This window comes from Pristiophorus japonicus, chromosome 8, assembly GCF_044704955.1.
Source record: "Pristiophorus japonicus isolate sPriJap1 chromosome 8, sPriJap1.hap1, whole genome shotgun sequence".
Lineage (NCBI taxonomy): Eukaryota > Metazoa > Chordata > Chondrichthyes > Pristiophoridae > Pristiophorus > Pristiophorus japonicus.
In genome coordinates, this window is record NC_091984.1 from 36,758,575 (window position 1) to 36,779,074 (window position 20,500).

The 20,500-nt window shown below is 42.6% G+C and overlaps 2 protein-coding genes across 6 annotated transcripts in view; one reads left to right on the forward strand and one right to left on the reverse strand.

Annotated features, from left to right (window-relative positions):
• elovl1b (ELOVL fatty acid elongase 1b) overlaps positions 1–3,418 on the forward strand; it is a 77,375-nt gene extending 73,957 nt beyond the window's left edge. For all 5 annotated transcript variants that reach the window (XM_070886679.1, XM_070886677.1, XM_070886678.1 and 2 more), the window contains 3 exons: positions 126–231; positions 343–479; positions 1,615–3,418. In XM_070886679.1, coding sequence (XP_070742780.1) covers positions 126–231; positions 343–479; positions 1,615–1,899 — 528 coding nt within the window. In that variant the 3' untranslated portion in view covers positions 1,900–3,418. The remainder of the gene's footprint in view (positions 1–125; positions 232–342; positions 480–1,614) is intronic.
• Positions 3,419–13,342: 9,924 nt separating this feature from the next.
• med8 (mediator complex subunit 8) overlaps positions 13,343–20,500 on the reverse strand; it is a 31,785-nt gene continuing 24,627 nt past the window's right edge. The window contains exons 6-7 of the mRNA XM_070886682.1: positions 18,997–19,230; positions 13,343–14,272 (exon numbers count right to left, since the gene is read on the reverse strand). Coding sequence (XP_070742783.1) covers positions 14,208–14,272; positions 18,997–19,230 — 299 coding nt within the window. The 3' untranslated portion in view covers positions 13,343–14,207. The remainder of the gene's footprint in view (positions 14,273–18,996; positions 19,231–20,500) is intronic.

Here is a 20,500-nt window from a genome sequence, read left to right on the forward strand (position 1 = left end):
GTATTTTGTTAATTTAACCATCTTGGGTTGACATTGTTTGCACAGTAGTGGTTTTGCCATTGCTCCTTCACTTTCTGACCAAGCTTGGATTGATGTGTTCTCTTGTTCTCTTTCGGTCGTCTTAGGTTTTCTTTGTCTTGCGGAAGAAGAACAGTCAGATTACCTTCCTTCACATCTTCCACCATTCAATCATGCCTTGGACCTGGTGGTGGGGGGTTAAGTTTGGACCAGGTACAGAGATTGAACTTGTGTTTCAGTAGATGCTGTATTTGTTTGAGATGATCAGCAGTATCTGGTGGAACAGCCTTGTGCTATAACAGCTGGTGCTGTTTTTTCTTGCAGGTGGTATGGGATCCTTCCATGCCATGGTGAACTCTATTGTCCATGTCATCATGTACTTCTATTACGGGCTGTCTGCAGCTGGTCCAGCTTTTCAGAAATACCTCTGGTGGAAAAAGTATATGACAGCAATCCAACTGGTCAGTGTCACTGTCTTGGCATTTAAATGTTTCAGGGAAGAGTGTGTTGTACCCCCATTACTCTGGTGTGGGGATCAGTATGCTGCCCAAACTGCTTGGGGGGGGGGGGAAATGATTAAACTATAAGTGTTTGTTTTCGGGCTAGGTAGTGGGGAAAGTATGTAGCAGAAGAGTCTAGTTTGGGGTGGGGTGAGGTTGTTTGTACCCAGTGCATCAATTCAGACACTTGAGATTGAGACTGTAGTAAAGCATAGTTCAGTATTACTGGATTTTCTGGTGCTGTACAGCCTTCAGAAAATGACTGCATTTTATATAGCAACTTTCATGACATTGGGATGTCTCCAAGCACTTTGCAGTCAATGAACTCTTTGGAGTGTAGTCACTGCGCAGCAGCCAATTTGCACATAGCCAGCTCTCAAGCAATGGAATAATGATCAGATAATCTGTTGATGGGTAGAATGATACAGAACAGAAGGGACCCATTCTGTATTTGCCACAGTTAGTCCACTTGCCTGCTCTCTCCATAGATCTGTACATTTTTGTTCCCCCTTCAAGTATTTATCCAGTTCTCTTGCTATTTAATCTGCTTTCACCACTCTTTCCAGCTGTGCAATCCAGATCACCACTTGCTGTGTAATGTTTTGTCCCCTTTTGCCAATTACCTTAAATCGGTGTCCTCTGGCTACCAACCCTTCTGCCACTGGAAACTCTCCTCATTTACTCCTATCAAAATCATTCATGATTTTGTACACCTCTCCTCTCCTTTGCCCTAAGGTTGAGGAATAAATATTGGCCAGGACACTGGGGAAAATTCTCCTTCTCAGTACCAAGGAACCTTTTACATCCACCTATGGGAAGACCAGGGCCTTCTTTTTACATCGTATCCAAAAGACAGATGTACAACTCAAGCAGTGCAGTAACTTGGATTGAGCAGTAATAGTAGTGCCAAGGAGTTAATGATATCTGGACTAAAATCTGTATTTATCTCTGTGCTCAATCCCTGCCATGTGGGTGATCATCTTGTATTGGTGTCTGAGTTGAACTGTTTCCAGTCTACTTATTGTCTTGTGATGCACTCTAAATGGTGGTGCTGAAACCTGTTACTATTGAGTTTTTTTACTTTTCCATCTTTCAGGTCCAGTTCATTATTGTCTCGCTGCACGTCACCCAGTACTACTTCATGGATCATTGTGACTATCAGTTCCCCATTTTCATCCATCTTGTGTGGATGTATGGAACATTCTTTTTCATCCTTTTCTCCAATTTCTGGTACCAGGCCTACACAAAAGGCAGGAGGCTTCCCAAAAGCATAGAAGAAAAAAGGAAAGCAGCCATGAAGAATGGAAAGCCAGCAGCAGAGAATGGCGGGCACTTGCTGGAAAATGGGGAGGTGATGAATGGAAAAATGAAGACAAAGTAACTGCAAAATAACTTTTTTAAATAAAACCAATTATTGTATTTTTGTTTTTGGAAAGTTTTCAGGAGGGAGGGTGCAGCAATTATCCAGTTTTGAACTTGACTTAAGAATTTCACAAAATTCAAACTGGGAAAAGCTGTCTGACTAAATGTTTTAAGGAGCCTGTGTAATTAACAAATGATGGTTTGTGATTAATTGAGTCTGGATTTTGTTTGGAGTTATTGCACTTCTCTCATTGACATTGGCTACAAGGGTAAAGCAGATTGTGTGACCTGGAAAAGGTGGGCCCCATGCTCTGACTAAAAAGGCCAGGTCAACATGTGTCTGTGCTTGAGGCCAGTCAGTGGACTGGCTGTATCCTGAGCAGTTGACCGTGCAATTTTCCAGTCTCTGCTATCCTACCACCAGTGTGCTGCATTTAATAATTGCCCAGATCTGCAAAGAACTAAAAGTGTAATGGTGTTGCCTTTTAACCCTTCCTCCAAAAACCTGCAAACAATTAAACCTGTAATGCTGTCAACTCTAGCCACCATCACTGAGCAGTTGAAAGCCATGCAAGATTCCCTCCAAATGGCCCACCTGGTTGGGTTGGTCTTTAGTAATTTATAATATCCAGTTACAAAAGAAGCTTCAGCCACTCACTAAAGATGTAACGTTAATTATAATTAGACATTTTAGGAATTTTTATTTGCTTGATTCTAGCAATGTTGCTGTATATTTTGGGAATGATGGAAACCACAATATTTAAGAATTAAAAAGCTGCTAGGTGGGACAGTGTTAATGTAGTCCATACAGCAGGGAGAGAACCTTTTAATGTTTTGTGGTAGGTAGGGAAGGAGTTGGTTTCAAACTTGTAGGTGGTGAGTCCCATGAGTAACCCTCTTTTCCTCTTGATCTGTCATTACTGGGGACTGAATAACAAGCCAGTTGTGAGGGGTGGTGTTCAATGCCCCGAGTTCTAATTGGTCCCTGGGGAGTGAGATCTAATGAAATGGATACTGGCTGTAACGAGAATGTCTAATCAGCATATAGTGGAGCAGCAAGCTCCAATCTACACTTTTTTTAGGGGGAAAAAATGTAAATTGAAATGCTAAGTATAGGAGCTGCTTAATTAGGATATGCCTACTCCTTTTCACTCAACAGCTTTCCCTTTTTATCTCCTGCCCTACTATCCCTACCTGGAACTGCACAAGTAACATAGGACCCAGGTTAATGCTGTGTGTACATATGGTTTCCCTTTAGGTGCCAGCTGTATGTGGAGATGGGCATTGTGAAGCAGCCCCTGGGTATAAACTGTTGCTGGCACACTTTGGCCATGTTGAGCTCCATTTAAAGAAAAAGTGTAATACTTGAAAAGCAGTACAGCTATATCTTTAGTTCTTTGCAAATCTCATCTTGTTACAGTCAAAACACATCCCCATGAGTAAAAACAGTGAAGGAAGATCTCTGGGATTATGATATCACAGGAGCAAGTTTCAGTAGGAATTCTCTGATTCAGAAATAAACAATTTCAAAACTTGAACGCTTGGTCTGATTTTCTTGTTTGCTATAAATAGCAGCTGACTAGACTCATTGTTTCTCTTTTTTAAAAATGGATTCCAAATCACAAAGGAGATGCTTATTCCATGGTTCTTTTAGTTTACTAGAATCCCTTGATAAAGACAAATCCCTAATCTGTTGCCACTGGAATTTTGCTTTGCATTTGTCCTATTTAAGGTGTTTAGCTCCAGAACCTGTGAGCTGTTTGTTTCTTTGTTTCTCTTCCAATCTAATGGCTTATTAAATCCCTAGTGAAATCTGAGGTTATTTTGTTAATTCCGTTCATTGTTCGAACTTGTACGTTGTTTTCTTTCTGGACCTAATAATGGGGTCAGATAACTGGGGAAATGTAGAACTAGGAACCTCATTTAACAGCCTCAAAGGTTGTCCTGGTAAGTTTTTAAGGAGACTGGATGTATTGTGGTGAAACATGAGGGATAGGCCAAGAGCCTTGTCCCAGGTTTCTAATTCCCCCTCAAACTAGGATTTGAAAGGAGCAATTCCAAAACCTCTGGGACCTTTGCTGAGATGTGAAGTGGCTGTTGACCAGATGACACTGGCTCAAATCCATCTGTAATGTGGGTTTTACATAAATAGGAGCAGGATATTTGGCCCTTTAAGCCTGCTCTGCCATTTAATATCATGGCTGATCTGATCATAGACTTGGCCCTGCTTCCCTGCCTGCTCCCCATTTATTCCCTTATTGCTCAAAAATCTCTCTGCCTTAATATTCACTGACCCATCCTCCACAGCTCTCTGGGGCAGAGAATTCCATAAGTTTACAACCCTGAAGAAATTCCTTCAGTTTTAAATGGGCAGCCCCTTATTCCAAGACTATCTTCCCTAGTTTTAGTTCCCCCCCATGAGTGGAAATATCCTCTCTGCATCCACCTTATTGAAACTTGAGGGGGCTCAACAAGATCACCTCATCCTTCTGAACTCCATTGAGTACAGGCTCAACCTATCTTAAGTCAACCCCTTCATCTCCAAAATCAACCTAGTGAACTGTCTCTGAACAGCCTCCAATGTAGGTATATATTTAAATACGGAGACCAAAACTACACAGTACTCCAGGTGTGACCTCACTAATACCTGTACAGTTATAGCAGGATTTCTCTGCTTTTATACTCTCTTCTTCCCCCCCCCCGGCAATAAAGGGCAACATTCCATTTGCCTTCCTGTACCTGCATACTAACTTTGTTTCATGCACAAGGACCCCCAGGTCTCTCTGTACTTCAGCACTTTGCAATTTTTTTCCATTTAAATCATTTGCTCTTCTATTTTCTCTGCCAAGTGGCTAACCCCACATTTTCCCCACATACTCCATCTGACAAATTTTTGCCCACTCACAGCCTGTCTATATCCCTTTGCAGATTGTGACCTCCTCACAATTTGCTTTCCCACCCATCTTTGTATCATCTGCAAACTTGGCTACATTACACTGTCCCTTCATCCAAGTTATTAATATAGATTGTAAATAGTTGAGGACCCAGCACCAGTCACTGTTTGCCAACTAGAAAATGATCCATTATCCCAATTTTTCTGTTGGTTAACCAATCCTCTCCATGCTAATATATTGCTCCTAACCCTGAGCTTTTATCTTGTGTGGCACCTTTTTATTGAATGCCTTCTGTAAATCCAAATAGATTCTCTGGTTCCCCCTTATCCACCCTGCTTGTTGCATCCTCTGAGAACTCCAGCAATTTTGTCAAACATGATTTCCCTTTCATAAAACCATGTTGACTGCCTGATTCATGCTTTTCCAAATGTCCTGCTACTGCTTCCTTAATAATGGACTCCAGCATTTTCTCAACAGATGTTAGGCTAACTGGTCTATAGTTTCCTGCTTTTTGTCTGCCTCCTTTTTGTAAATAGGGGTGTTACATTTGTGGCTTTCCAATCTGCTGGGACTTCTCCAGAATCCAGGGAATTTTGGTAGATTACAACCAATGCATCCACTAACTCTGATTTCTGAGCAACTCAAATGGCATATGAACCAATTGGTAGCTATCTCTGGCTTTAATTATCTGCTAATTTGCCACAAAGGCTTAGAGCTTGTGCCTTTTCACTCTTGGAGATTTGATTTGAGGTCTTTCAATTAGCAAGAGTGTGAGCACTTTTTTTGAAGCCATGATTAAGTCCACCTCTACCACCCTTTCAGACAGTGCATTCCAGATCTTAACTACTCTGCATAATTTTTGTTACTTGTGTTGCCTTTTTTTGGTTCTTTTACCAATCCCCTAAAATGCTCTCCCCTGGTTCTTGACCATCAAACAATGGTAGTTTCCCTCTACTGTTCAGACCACTCATGATTTTGAACACCTTAATCAAATCTCCTCTCAACCTTCTCTGTTCCAATGAGAACCCCAGCTTCTCCACTCAATGTAACTGAATTATTTTCAAATCTGTTCTGCACCCTCTGAGGCCTTCACATCTTCCTAAAGTGTAGTGCCCAGAGTTGGACAAGTACACCCATTGAGGCTGAACCAGTGTAAGTTTGTCAATTTCCACACTTTTGTACTCTCCCTCTTATGAAGCCCAGGATTTGAACTGCTTTCTCAAGCTGTCCTACCACCTTCAATGATTTGTTCACACATACCCCCTTCAGGATTGTACCAGTTAATTCATATCTCAATAATCTCTTCACACTTTGTTAAATTTCACCATTCTGTCTTGTTTTTCTGGAGTCTATCCCTCTTCTTGCTATACTTAGTTTTGTCATTTGAAAATGTTGATTGTACCCTGCACAGCCACATCCAAATCATGAATGTGTCAAAAGCTGTGGTCCTAGAACTGACCCCTGGGGAACACCGCTATATACCTCCTCCAGTCCAAAAAAACAGTGCACTACTACGGTTTCCTTTTGGCCAAATCTGTATCTGTTGCTCTGTCCCTTTCATTCCATGGGCTTCAACTTTTCTAGCAAACCTATTATGTGGCACTTTGTCAAATGCCTTTTGGAAATCAATGTATGCCATGTCAGCCACACCCTCATCAACCCTATTACCTCATCAAAAAACTCTCATTGGTTAAACATTATTTGCACTTAACAAATTTGTGCTGCCTTTCCTTGATTTGATCCACATCTATTCAAGTGACAATTTTGTCCCCGATTACCGTTTCTAAAACTTCCCTACTGACTGGCCTGTAGTTGCTGGGTTATCTTTACACCTTTTTTTGAATAATGTAACATTTGCAGTTCTGGCACCATCCCCCAAGGAGGATTGGAATATTATGGCCAGGACCTCCTGCGATTTCCTCCCCCTCTCTCCCCTTCAGCATCCTAGGATGTATCCCATCTGCTCTTGGTGATTTATCTATTTTAAGTAAGCCAGCCTTTCTAATACAAGTACAGCGTTAAATCCAGACACCGGGATGATCTGTGGTGGGGTCATCCAGAAAATAATCTGGCCCCCTGCCTCAGGCCGTCTGACCCCTTTCTCTTCCCCCCCCCCCCCCCCCCCCCCAATTTCCCCTACCTACCTTGGCCCAGGCCCTTCTGGACATTGGAAAGACATTCTGAAGTCTGGAAATACATGAACTTCAGGGAGAACCAGTGGATGTGGTGTATTTGGACTTTCAAAAGGCTTTTGACAAGGTCCCACACAAGAGACAAAATTAAGGCACATGGTATTGGGGATAATGTATTGATGTGGAGAGAGAACTGGTTGGCAGACAGGAAGCAGAGTGTGGGAATAAACATGCCCTTTTCAGAATGGCAGGCAGTGATTAGTGGGGTGCTGCAAGGTTCAGTGCTGGGACCCCAGCGATTTACAATATACACTAATAATTTAGATGAATGAATTGTGTAATATATCCAGTTTTGCAGATGACACTAAGCTGTGAGGCAGATGCTCAGGCTGCAGCGTGACTTGGACAGGTTAGGTGAATGGACAGATGCAGTATGTGGATAAATGTGAGGTTATTCACTTTGGCATAAACAGGAAGGCAGATTATTATCTGAATGGTGACATTAGTAAAAGGGGAGGTGCAACAAGACCTGGGTGTCGTGGTATAATCAGTCACAAGGTAGGCATGCAGGTACAGCAGTCAGTAAAGAAAGCAAATGGCATGCTGGCCTTCATAGCGAGAGGATTGGAGTAGAAACATAGAAACTAGGTGCAGGAGTAGGCCATTCGGCCCTTCTAGCCTGCACCGCCATTCAATGAGTTCATGGCTGAACATGCAACTTCAGTACCCCATTCCTGCTTTCTCACCATACTCCTTGATTCCCCTAATAGTAAGGACTTCATCTAACTCCTTTTTGAATATATTTAGTGAATTGGCCTCAACAACTTTCTGTGGTAGAGAATTCCACAGGTTCACCACTCTCTGGGTGAAGAAATTCCTCCTCATCTCGGTCCTAAATGGCTTTCCCCTTATCCTTAGACTGTGTCCCCTGGTTCTGGACTTCCCCAACATTGGGAACATTCTTCCTGCATCTAACCTGTCTAACCCCGTCAGAATTTTAAACGTTTCTATGAGGTCCCCTCTCATTCTTCTGAACTTCAGTGAATACAAGCCCAGTTGATCCAGTCTTTCTTGATGGGTCAGTCCCGCCATCCCGGGAATCAGTCTGGTGAACCTTCGCTGCACTCCCTCAATAGCATGAATGTCCTTCCTCAGGTTAGGAGACCAAAACTGTACACAATACTCCAGGTGTGGCCTCACCAAGGCCCTGTACAATTGTAGCAACACCTCCCTGCCCCTGTACTCAAATCCCCTCGCTATGAAGGCCAACATGCCATTTGCTTTCTTAACCGCCTGCTGTACCTGCATGCCAACCTTCAATGACTGATGTACCATGACATGCAGGTCTCTTTGCACCTCCCCTTTTCCTAATCTGTCACCATTCAGATAATAGTCTGTGTCTCTGTTTTTACCACCAAAGTGGATAACCTCACATTTATCCACATTATACTTCATCTGCCACGCATTTGCCCACTCACCTAACCTATCCAAGTCGCTCTGCAGCCTCATAACATCCTCCTCGCAGCTCACACTACCACCCAACTTAGTGTCATCCGCAAATTTGGAGATACTACATTTAATCCCCTCGTCTAAATCATTAATGTACAGTGTAAACAGCTGGGGCCCCAGCACAGAACCTTGCGGTACCCCACTAGTCACTGCCTGCCATTCTGAAAAGTCGCCATTCTGAAAAGTCCCCATTTACTCCTACTCTTTGCTTCCTGTCTGACAACCAGTTCTCAATCCATGTCAGCACACTACCCCCAATCCCATGTGCTTTAACTTTGCACATTAATCTCTTGTGTGGGACCTTGTCGAAAGCCTTCTGAAAGTCCAAATATACCACATCAACTGGTTCTCCCTTGTCCACTCTACTGGAAACATCCTCAAAAAATTCCAGAAGATTTGTCAAGCATGATTTCCCTTTCACAAATCCATGCTGACTTGAACCTATCATATCACCTCTTTCCAAATGCACTGCTGTGATATCCTTAATAATTCATTCCATCATTTTACCCACTACTGATGTCGGGCTGACCGGTCTATAATTCCCTGTTTTCTCTCTCCCTCCTTTTTTAAAAAGTGGGGTTACATTGGCTACCCTCCACTCCATAGGAACTGATCCAGAGTCAATGGAATGTTGGAAAATGACTGTCAATGCATCCACTATTTCCAAGGCCACCTCCTTAAGTACTCTGGGATGCAGTCCATCAGGCCCTGGGGATTTATCGGCCTTCAATCCCATCAATTTCCCCAACACAATTTCCCGACTAATAAGGATTTCTCTCAGTTCCTTCTCCTTACTAGACCCTCCGACCCCTTTTATATCCGGAAGGTTGTTTGTGTCCTCCTCAGTGAATACCGAACCAAAGTACTTGTTCAATTGGTCCGCCATTTCTTTGTTCCCCGTTATGACTTCCCCTGATTCTGACTGCAGGGGACCTACGTTTGTCTTTACTAACCTTTTTCTCTTTACATATCTATAGAAACTTTTGCAATCCGTCTTAATGTTCCCTGCAAGCTTCTTCTCGTACTCCATTTCCCCTGCCCTAATCAAACCCTTTGTCCTCCTCTGCTGAGTTCTAAATTTCTCCCAGTCCCCGGGTTCGCTGCTATTTCTGGCCAATTTGTATGCCACTTCCTTGGCTTTAATGCTATCCCTGATTTCCCTTGATAGCCACGGTTGAGCCACCTACCCTTTTTTATTTTTACGCCAGACAGGAATGTACAATTGTTGTAGTTCATCCATGCGATCTCTAAATGTCTGCCATTGCCCATCCACAGTCAACCCCTTCAGTATCATTCACCAATCTATCCTAGCCAATTCACGCCTCATACCTTCAAAGTTACCCTTCTTTAAGTTCTGGACCATGGTCTCTGAATTAACTGTTTCATTCTCCATCCTAATGCAGAATTCCACCATATTATGGTCACTCTTCCCCAAGGGGCCTCGCACAACGAGATTGCTAATTAATCCCCTCTCATTACACAACACCCAGTCTAAGATGGCCTCCCCCCTAGTTGGTTCCTCGACATATTGGTCTAAAAAACCATCCCTTATGCACTCCAGGAAATCCTCCTCCACCGTATTGCTTCCAGTTTGGTTAACCCAATCTATGTGCATATTAAAGTCACCCATTATAACTGCTGCACCTTTATTGCATGCACCCCTAATTTCATGTTTGATGCCCTCCCCAACATCACTACTACTGTTTGGAGGTCTGTACACAACTCCCACTAACGTTTTTTGCCCTTTGGTATTCTGCAGCTCTACCCATATAGATTCCACATCATCCAAGCTAATGTCCTTCTGAACTATTGCCTTAATTTGCTCCTTAACCAGCAATGCCAACCCACCTCCTTTTCCTTTTATTCTATCTTTCCTGAATGTTGAATACCCCTGGATGTTGAGTTCCCAGCCCTGATCATCCTGGAGCCACGTCTCCGTAATCCCAATCACATCATATTTGTTAACATCTATTTGCACAGTTAATTCATCCACCTTATTGCGGATACTCCTTACATTAAGACACAAAGCCTTCAGGCTTGTTTTTTTTTTAACACCCTTTGTCCTTTTAGAATTTTGCTGTACAGTGGCCCTTTTTGTTCTTTGCCTTGGGTTTCTCTGCCCTCCACTTTTCCTCATCTCCTTTCTGTCTTTTGCTTTTGCCTCCTTTTTGTTTCCCTCTGTCTCCCTGCATTGGTTCCCATCCCCCTGCCATATTAGTTTAAATCCTCCCCAACAGCACTAGCAAACATTCCCCCTAGGACATTGGTTCCGGTCCTGCCCAGGTGCAGACCGTCCGGTTTGTACTGGTCCCACCTCCCCCAGAACCGGTTCCAATGCCCCAGGAATTTGAATGCACCACTGCTCAAGCCACGTATTCATCTGCGCTATCCTGCGATTCCTACTCTGACTATCACGTGGCACTGGTAGCAATCCCGAGATTACTACTTTTGAGGTCCTACTTTTTAATTTAGCTCCTAGCTCTTTAAATTCGTTTCGTAGGACCTCATCCCTTTTTTTTTTAAACCTATGTCGTTGGTACCAATGTGCACCACGACAACTGGCTGTTCTCCCTCCCTTTTTAGAATGTCCTGCACCGTATAGCAGCAGCGAGGTTTTACTGCAGTTGTACAGGGCTTTGGTGAGACCACACCTTGAGTATTGTGTGCAGTTTTGGTCTCCTGAGGAAGGACGTGCTTGCTATTGAGGGAGTGCAGTGAAGGTTCACCAGACTAATTCCCGGGATGGCAGGACTGACATATGAAGAACTGGATCGGCTCGGCTTATACTCACTGGAATTTAGAAGAATGAGCGGGGATCTCATAGAAACATATAACATTGACAGGACTGGATAGGTTAGATGCAGGAAGAATGTTCCCGATTGTTAGAAGTCCAGAAACCGGTCACAGTCTAAGGATAAGGGGTAAGCCATTTAGGACAAACTTTTTCACGCAGAGAGTGATGAACCTGCGGAATACTCTACCACAAAAAGTTGTTGAGTCCAGTGCGTTGGATATATTCGAGCGTTCGATGTGGCCCTTATGGGTAATTGGGTCAGGGGGTATAGAGAGGAGGCGGGAGTGGGATACTGAAGTTGCATGATCAGCCATGATCCTATTGAAAGGCGGTGCAGATTCAAAGGGCCAAATGGCCTGCTCCTGCAACTATTTTCTGTTTCTATGAACCTGGGCTCAGGAGTTTCTCTATTTGGGATGTTCTAGACATTTCAAAGTCTGGAAATACACAATCTGGAGCGGCCTATTCTTCAAATATCTCCACTACCACCTCCTTCACTGTCTATGGCAGCATCCTCTTCCTTGGTGAAGACAGATGCAAAGTACTTGTTTTGTACCTCAGCTGTCTGATCTGCCTTCATGTGTTTTGGTCCCTAATCGGCCCCACCCCTCCTTTTACTATTTGCCTATATAATTTTTTGGATTACCTTTTATGTTTGCTGCCATTCTATTCTCATACCCTTTTTTTCACATCTCCTATACACACACACTTACTCTTTAGTTGTCCTGCCTTTTCCACCTTGTGGGAATGTACCTGAACTATTTTAAAAGTAGCCCATTGATTCATTACAATTGTGCCTTGATTCCAGTTTACCTGGGCCAAAATTGGCCATCTCTTTCCTTTCTCCCTCCCCCCCCCCCTCCCCATTAAACACTAACTGTAGATTGCTGTCTTTTTCCATAGCTGATCTAAATCTTATATGATCACTATTCCCTAAATGTTCACCTTCTGACACTTGCTCCACTTGACCTACTCATTCCCCAGAACCAGATCCAGCTAGATGTAGTCCTTACAAGTAGGGGGATCAAGGGGTATGGCGAGAAAGCAGGAATGTGGTACTGATGTTGCATGTTCAGCCATGAACTCATTGAATGGCGGTGCAGGCTCGAAGGGCCGAATGGCCTACTCCTGCATCTATTTTCTATGTTTATCAGGGAGCCTTTGAGGGTATCCTTGTAAAGTTTCCTTGGCTCGCTTGCTGGGAAGGCGTTCTGAGTAGAGCGCTTGCTTTGGGAGCCTCGTGTCTGGCATGCGACCTGCTCAGTGGAGTTGATCAAGTGTAGTCAGTGTTTCAATGCTGGGGATGTCAGCCTGGTTGAGGACACTAACATTGGTGCGTCTGTCCTCCCAGGGGATTATGGCGGAGACATTGTTGATGGTATTTCTCCAGTGACTTGAGGTGTCTACTGTACATGGTCCATGTCTCTGAACCATACAGAAGGGCAGGTATTACTACAGCCCTGTAGACCATGAGCTTGGTGGTGGTTTTGAGGGCCTGGTCTTTGAACACTCTTTTCCTCAGGCAGCTGGAGGCGGTGTTGAAGCTTGTCGTCAATGGATACTCTTATCAGCAAGAACAGACAGAATATGGGAAATGATCCACCTTGGCCAGGGCTATGCCGTGGATCTTGACGACTGGGGCGAGGACCTTTGTTCAGTATAAGGCCTATGCTTTCGTACGCCTCAGTAAATATGTTGACTAGTGCTTGTAATCCAATTGCCTCTGATATATATTTCATGATTCATATTGTTATGCTTCAGAGTATCCTTCACTTCCCATTCACTTTTTGTTCAAGTACCATATTAATCTTGACCTGTAATGTGGAGCTATTCTATTTGCTGATTAAAAACAACAGGGATAAAGGGTATAAATCATGGAGAATTGAGCTTTGTCAGCTGACAAGTCTTGTGCATATATCTTGCCAGGCAGCACTTGATGAGAGTGTTTTTTCTGATCTCCAGCCGTATCATTTTAAAACATTCATTACATGCTTAACTTTTCTTCAGTTTGTGGATCTAATTTCAACAAAACTATCATATCCTTTATTAGGTTCAGTATGAATGGTACAATAAAGTGTAAATAAATGGCCATTTGCCTGTGTGTGATCTGTACACTAGAGCACAGGACAAGTGTAAAAATAAAAAAGTTCTTTAATAAACAGATGGTTTCATACTTTATACAACTGCCTCATTGTTGGATGTTGTAGTTGAAAGGAATAGTGAACTCAACATTCAGTTCAAGGGAGAGGGAAAAAATACATTATTACACTTACTTGGTCTTAAATGTCAATTAATCGGATTTACTCTCAGACCCCAAGCAATATTATGCAAGATTCAGTTATTTATAAAACATTTGTTACCTTCTGGCCAAAAACACGAGTAATAACTGACTACTCTGAATAAAAGTGACAAAAATAATAATTCTTCCATTAAAATAAACCTATCTCCAGGACACCACTAGCAACTTACAGATTTAGTGATCACTGGGATGCTATGAATGAAAATGAAAGCAATACAGTAAATAAAGGTTTTCTTGTCAGAACCTTTAGAAGGTTCAGCAGCACCAGGCAAATGTGATGTGAGGAATACACTTGTGGGGTAAGGTAGTGACTGCATTTATATAGCACCTTTCACAAACTTGGGACCTCCCAAAGTGTTCTACAGCCAATTAAGTATTTAAGTGTAACCACTGTTTTAATGAAGGGAAATGCAACAGCCGATGTTCACAGTGATAGCACAAGTGAAGTGTGTTATAATTGAGTTTTTAAAAATATTAATGCTTAAATACTGAAGAACCCATTATAGCACAGGCTTCTCCAGTTGCCACCAAAGCACATTTTCATTGCTGGCTGTTATAAAATTTAAATTTATGACAATGTCCCTTTTAAAATTGATTCTCGTTGCATGTGACCCAGTTCTTATGCTTGATGCTGGTTGAGATTTGCTGATATTCAATTTTAGCTGTTTAAGGGCCTTGGCTGTGTTACATTTCAATGGCTCATCGCTGATACGGATGCATCGATGCAGACTTGATGTTGGTTTTTATGGTGCTTGTCATCTTACCTGGAAAAAGATAAAATGATACTGAAGCGAAGTAATACTTGTATATTCATAATCCAGCACACAGAAAGCATTTGGCCTGAAATCTATCACCCTTGGTAATCAACAGCCTTCAGTTTTTTATTGACTTTTGTGTTTTTACTTCATGTAATTTCTAACAGTAATAACAGTGAATCCAGACTGAATTCTGCACAGTATGGGCAGGAATAGAGCATTTGAGCCAACAAGCCCATCCCAACTGATGAATACACCTACCTCTTCCTCGCTATATCCCTTAAACTCTCCTCTCTTGTTTTGAAACCATTTACACTATTCGCTTCACTGCTTTCCTTAATACCTTACTTCACAAGTGTATTCTCTTCAGTGTAGAAATGTTACATCTAACTTCCATTCTTACTCAAAGACTAAACTTCTGACCCTCAGTATTTGAACCCTTTGCCTGGATTAACTTTGACAATCTCAATCTTAACTTCAATTAGATCACCTCAAAGTGGCTGCATTTATATAGCACCTTTCACAAACTTGGGACTTCCCAAAGTGGTTTACAGCCAATTAAATACTTAAGTGTAATCACTGTTTTAATGAAGGGAAATGCAACAGCCAGCGTTCACACAAATAGTAAATAGATACATAACTAGATAGTCTGCTTTAGCAATTATTGGTTGAGGGATCCATCATCATATGCAAGTCTTCCTCGATTCCGAGGGACTGCCTGAGTTCTTAGGTGACTGTACAGTCCAATACGAGAACCACAGTCTCTGTCACAGGTGGGACAGATAGTCATTGAAGGAAAGGGTGGGCAAGGAGCCTGGTTCAAATAGTGCAATGGCATCTTTTATGCCCACTTGAGGGGGCAGGCGGGCCTTAGTTTAACATCTCATCCAAAAGACGGTACCTCCAATGGTGTAGCACAGTGGTTAAATTATGGCACTAGTGATCCGGAGACATAAGTTCAAATCGCACCACGGCAGCTGTGGAATTTAAATTCAGTTAATTAAATAAATCTGGAATAAAAAGCTAGTGTCAGTAATGGTGACCAGGAAACCACTGGCTTGTCGTAAAAATCCATCTGGTTCACTAATGTCTTTTAGGGAAGGAAATCTGCCGTCTGGCCTATATGTGACTCCAGACCCACAGCAATGTAGTTGACTCTGAAATGGCCTAGCAAGACATTCAGTTGTAACAAACCGAAACAATAATAAGAATCACAAGGACTGCGGCGGCTCAACACCACATTCTCAAGGGAAATTAGAGATGGGCAATAAATGCTGGCCTTGCCAGTGATGACCACATCCCGGAACAAATAAATAATAATGCCCTGAAGTGCCAGTCGGGATTATGTGCTCAGGTTTCTGGAGTGGGACTTGAGCTCATGATCTTCTGGCTCGGAGGCAAGAGTGCTACCGGCTCAGCCAAGGCGGGCACCTATAAAGCATTATAGGAATTAAACTATTTATTGTTGTGCTTTACCCAGTGTTCAACTAGTAGATTTACAAAATTGTTCTGAAAAATCTTCCTCTGAAACCAATGCTAAAATTACTGGTCTACAATTTCCAGAGTAGCATCATATACGAAACACAAAGTGTCATCCAAATATGCAAACAGGCATGCTAAAGTGAAATTGGACTTTCCTTCATTAACTCATTAGCTTTTGTTACAAAGGGATTAGAGTATAAGAGTAAAGAAATCTTACAACAATTATACAGGGCATTGGTGAGGCCACACAGTGAGTGCTGTATACAGTTCTGGTCTCCTTACTTAAGGAAAGACATACTTGCCTTTGTTGTACTCCCTTTAAGGTTCACTAGACTGGTTCCTAGGATGAGGGGATTGCCCTATAAGGAGAGATTGAGTAGACTAGATCCATATTCCCTAGAGTTTAGAAGAACGAGGTGTGATCTAATTGAAACATATAAAATTCTTAAGGGTCTTGAAAGGGATTGCTGAGAAAATGTTTCCCCTGGTTGAGGAATCCAGAACACGAGGTCACAGTCTCAGAACAAGGGGTCGGCCATTTAGGACTGAGATAAGGAGAAATTTCTTCAAAGGGTTGTGAATCTTTGGAATTCTCTACCCCAGAGAGCTGTGGATGTTCAGTCGTTGAGTATATTCAAGACAGCGGTCGCTAATTTTTTTGGAATTAAGGAATATGGGGATAGTGTGGGAAGGTGGAGGGTAGAAGATCAGCCATGACCTTGTTGAATGGAGGAGCAGGCCCGAAGGACTGAATGACCTAACATAGAAAATAGATGCAGGAGTAGGCCATTCGGCCCTTCGAGCCTGCACCGCCATTCAATAAGATCATGGCTGATCATTCCCTCAGTACCCCCTTCCTGCTTTCTCTACATAGCCCTTGATCTCTTTAGCCGCAAGGGCCATATCTAACTCCCTCTTGAATATATCCAATGAACTGGCATCAACAACTCTCTGTGGTAGGGAATTCCACAGGTTAACAATTCTCTGAGTGAAGAAGTTTCTCCTCATTTCAGTCCTAAATGGACTACCCCTTATCCTAAGACTGTGTCCCCTGGTTCTGGACTTCCCCCCATCATCGGGAACATTCTTCCCGCATCTAACCTGTCCAGTCCTGTCAGAATCTTGTAAGTTTCTATGAGATCCCCTCTCATCCTTCTAAACTCCAGTGTATAAAGGCCCAGTTGATCCAGTCTCTCCTCATATGTCAGTCCCGCCATCCCGGGAATCAGTCTGGTGAACCTTTGCTGCACTCCCTCAATAGCAAGAACGTCCTTCCTCAGATTAGGAGACCAAAACTGAACACAATATTCCAGGTGAGGCCTCACCAAGGCCCTGTACAACTGCAGTAAGACCTCCCTGCTCCTATACTTAAATCCCCTAGCTGTGAAGGCCAACATACCATTTGCCTTCTTCACCGCCTGCTGTACCTACATGCCAACTTTCAATGACTGATGAATCATGACACCCAGGTCTTGTTGCACCTCCCCCTTTCCTAATCTGCCGCCATTCAGATAATATTCTGCCTTCGTGTTTTTGTCCCCAAAGTGGATAACCTCACATTTATCCACATTATACTGCATCTGCCATGCATTTGCCCACTCACCTAATCTGTCCAAGTCACCCTGGAGCCTTTTAGCGTCCTCCTCACAGGTCACACTGCCACCCAGCTTAGTGTCATCTGCAAGCTTGGAGATATTACACTCAATTCCTTCATCTAAATCATTAATGTATATTGTAAAGAGCTAGAGTCCCACCACTGAGCCCTGCGGTACTCCACTAGTCACTGCCTGCCATTCTGAAAAGGACCCGTTTATCCCGACTCTCTGCTTCCTGTCCGCCAACCAGTTCTCTATCCCCCAATACCATGTGCTTTGATTTTGCACACCAATCTCTTGTGTGGGACCTTGTCAAAAGCCTTTTGAAAGTCCAAAAACACCACATCCACTGGTTCTCCTTTGTCCATTCTACTCGATACATCCTCAAAAAATTCCAGAAGATTTGTCAAGCATGATTTCCCTTTCATAAATCCATGCTGACTTGGACCGATCCTGTCACTGCTTTCCAAATGCGCTGCTATTTCATCTTTAATAATTGATTCCAACATTTTCCCCACTACTGATGTCAGGCTAACTGGTCTATAATTACCCATTTTCTCTCTTCCTCCTTTTTTAAACAGTGGTGTTACATTAGCTACCCTCCAGTCCATAGGAACTGATCCACAGTCGACAGACTGTTGGAAAATGATCACCAATGCATCCACTATTTCTTAGGGCCACTTCCTTAAGTACTCTGGGATGCAGACTATCAGGCCCCAGGGATTTATTGGCCTTCAATCCCATCAATTTCCCTAACACAATTTCCCACCTAATAAGGATATCCTTCAGTTCCTCCTTCTCACTAGACCCTGGTGGTTATTTGGTTCTGTCTTCACGAAGGAAGACATAAAGTATTTGTTCAATTGGTCTGCCATTTCTTTGTTCCCCATTATAAATTCACCTGAATCCGACTGCAAGGGACCTACGTTTGTCTTCACTAATCTTTTTCTCTTCACATATCTATAGAAACTTTTGCAGTCAGTTTTTATGTTTCCGGCACACTTCCTCTCGTACTCTATTTTCTCCCTCTTAATTAAACTCTTTGTCCTCCTCTGCTGAATTCTAAATTTCTCCCAGTCCTCCGGTTTGCTGCTTTTTCTGGCCAATTTATATGCCTCTTCCTTAGATTTAACACTATCCTTAATTTCCCTTGTTAGCCACGATTGAGCCACCTTCCCCATTTTATTTTTACTCCAGACAGGGATGTACAATTGTTGAAGTTCATCCATGTGATCTTTAAATGTTTGCCATTGCCTATCCACCGTCAACCCTTTAAGTATCACTCGCCCATCTATTCTTGCCAAGTTATATCTCATACCATCGAAGTTACCTTTTCCCAAGTTCAGGACCCTAATCTCTGAATTAACAATGTCACTCTCCATCTTGATAAAGAATTCTACCATATGATCACTCTACCCCAAGGGGCCTCGCACAACAAGATTGCTAATTAGTCCTTTTTCATTACACATCACCCAGTCTCAGATGGCCAGCCCTCTAGTTGGTTCCTTGACCTACTTCAGCTCCTATTTCTTATGTTCTAATCTCTCAATAGCCAGAAGTTTGATTTGCATTACAACAACAGAAATAACTATGGCAATTGTGAATTATGCAACTTTCCAGCTATAAAATAGAATACTAAGTATTTGTTCCACTTACCTGGCTGACCTTGCTGTGATGGAACCTGGCCTGACATTCCCTGTTGGTTAGGCCCACCTTGAATCGACACCTGCGCCAGGCTTGGACCAGCACCTGGTACAGACTGACCCGATGAGACTGACCCACCTTGGGGCAGTGGTCTGATTGGTTTGGACAACCCTTTTCCAAATCCAATTGCTGCCACTAGAGCATTGGTATCTGCTGGATTAAAGGTCTGCTTGTTCTGACGCAAGGCTAATGAGAAAGAAAAATTGGAAGGTTCAAATTTTTAAGTTCTTATTACCATTAGGTTTCTTTACACTGTTGTAATGTTCTTGATTGTACGGTATAGCTGTCGCTAGATGATAAGCCTTTTCAAACTTGACTGTACAGAAATCATGTACGGAGTGACTGCACCAACGAGCGGAAGCAGTGAAAAAGCATACTGCGCATTAATCTCTGAGCATTTTTGAAGCAGCCCGCTCCCTCCCGGCACTTTTCCTCAGCGCGCTTCCTCCCGGAATTTTTCCTCACAGCCCACTCCCTCCTGGCATTTAAACATTATATTAACAAACCGGCAGTGCACATGCACAGTCTTGCTTCCGGTCCATTGGCAGCATTTGCGTCCAACAATGTAAGTGGTCTTATAATAAAAATTTTGATTACTGCTCAGTCAGGACTGAGCCACGGTCCATACACAAGCATTTCCAGAGTAGTCACTGGTCAGAAATCAGAAATTGGACCCTGGCCCATTTTCTCCTGCTCAGCCCGAGAACATTGTGGCGAGTTGCAGGTTGAGATTAGCTACCTCAACAAAGACCGGTGATCAAACCTGGAATCTTCCTTGTCTACAAGGCTCAGCATCACACAATACATTTCAGTTATCCACTGAGTTTGATCACAATATTTATAAAGCATGCTAAATGCGCCTATTGCTGCACTAACTTTTTCTCCGTATTAATACTTTATCTTCAATATTCGAATGGTCAACATTGGACAATGGACTCTGCATGAACTCAGCTTTAGAATCCCTATCTAGTATAAGTATGACTATTAAACAAAATATTCTGGTGCTAGCCTGTCATTTTTCAGAGGTAATATATTAGTGTCTATTGCTGAAGTTGATGTTAAAATTTTATTAATTTACTTCAGCTGCCATATCCAAGTTCATCATTACACTATTATATATTTCCTTTTGATTGTTAGATCCTCTAAAAATTGAACTTGACTTTTAGTTTAAATTACTTCATTAAATTTGAATTCAATGTAGGTGAGTTATTAAGGCCATTATAGTCTAATGTTAATGTGCATAAAAGTAGACTGCAGATGTGTATATGGGTGTTACCAGTCTAATTTATAGACACAAGCACATAAAGACATTTTACAGTGAGCTTACCTCAAATTAGCAAATATGTACTGTCTGAGTCAACATTGAGGTAGTCAGATTAAGAGCTCTGGGAGCATTGAGCTAGTTATTTGGCAGATGAGTAGCTCGTTTACAGTGCCTTGGTGGCGAGTCATGTTA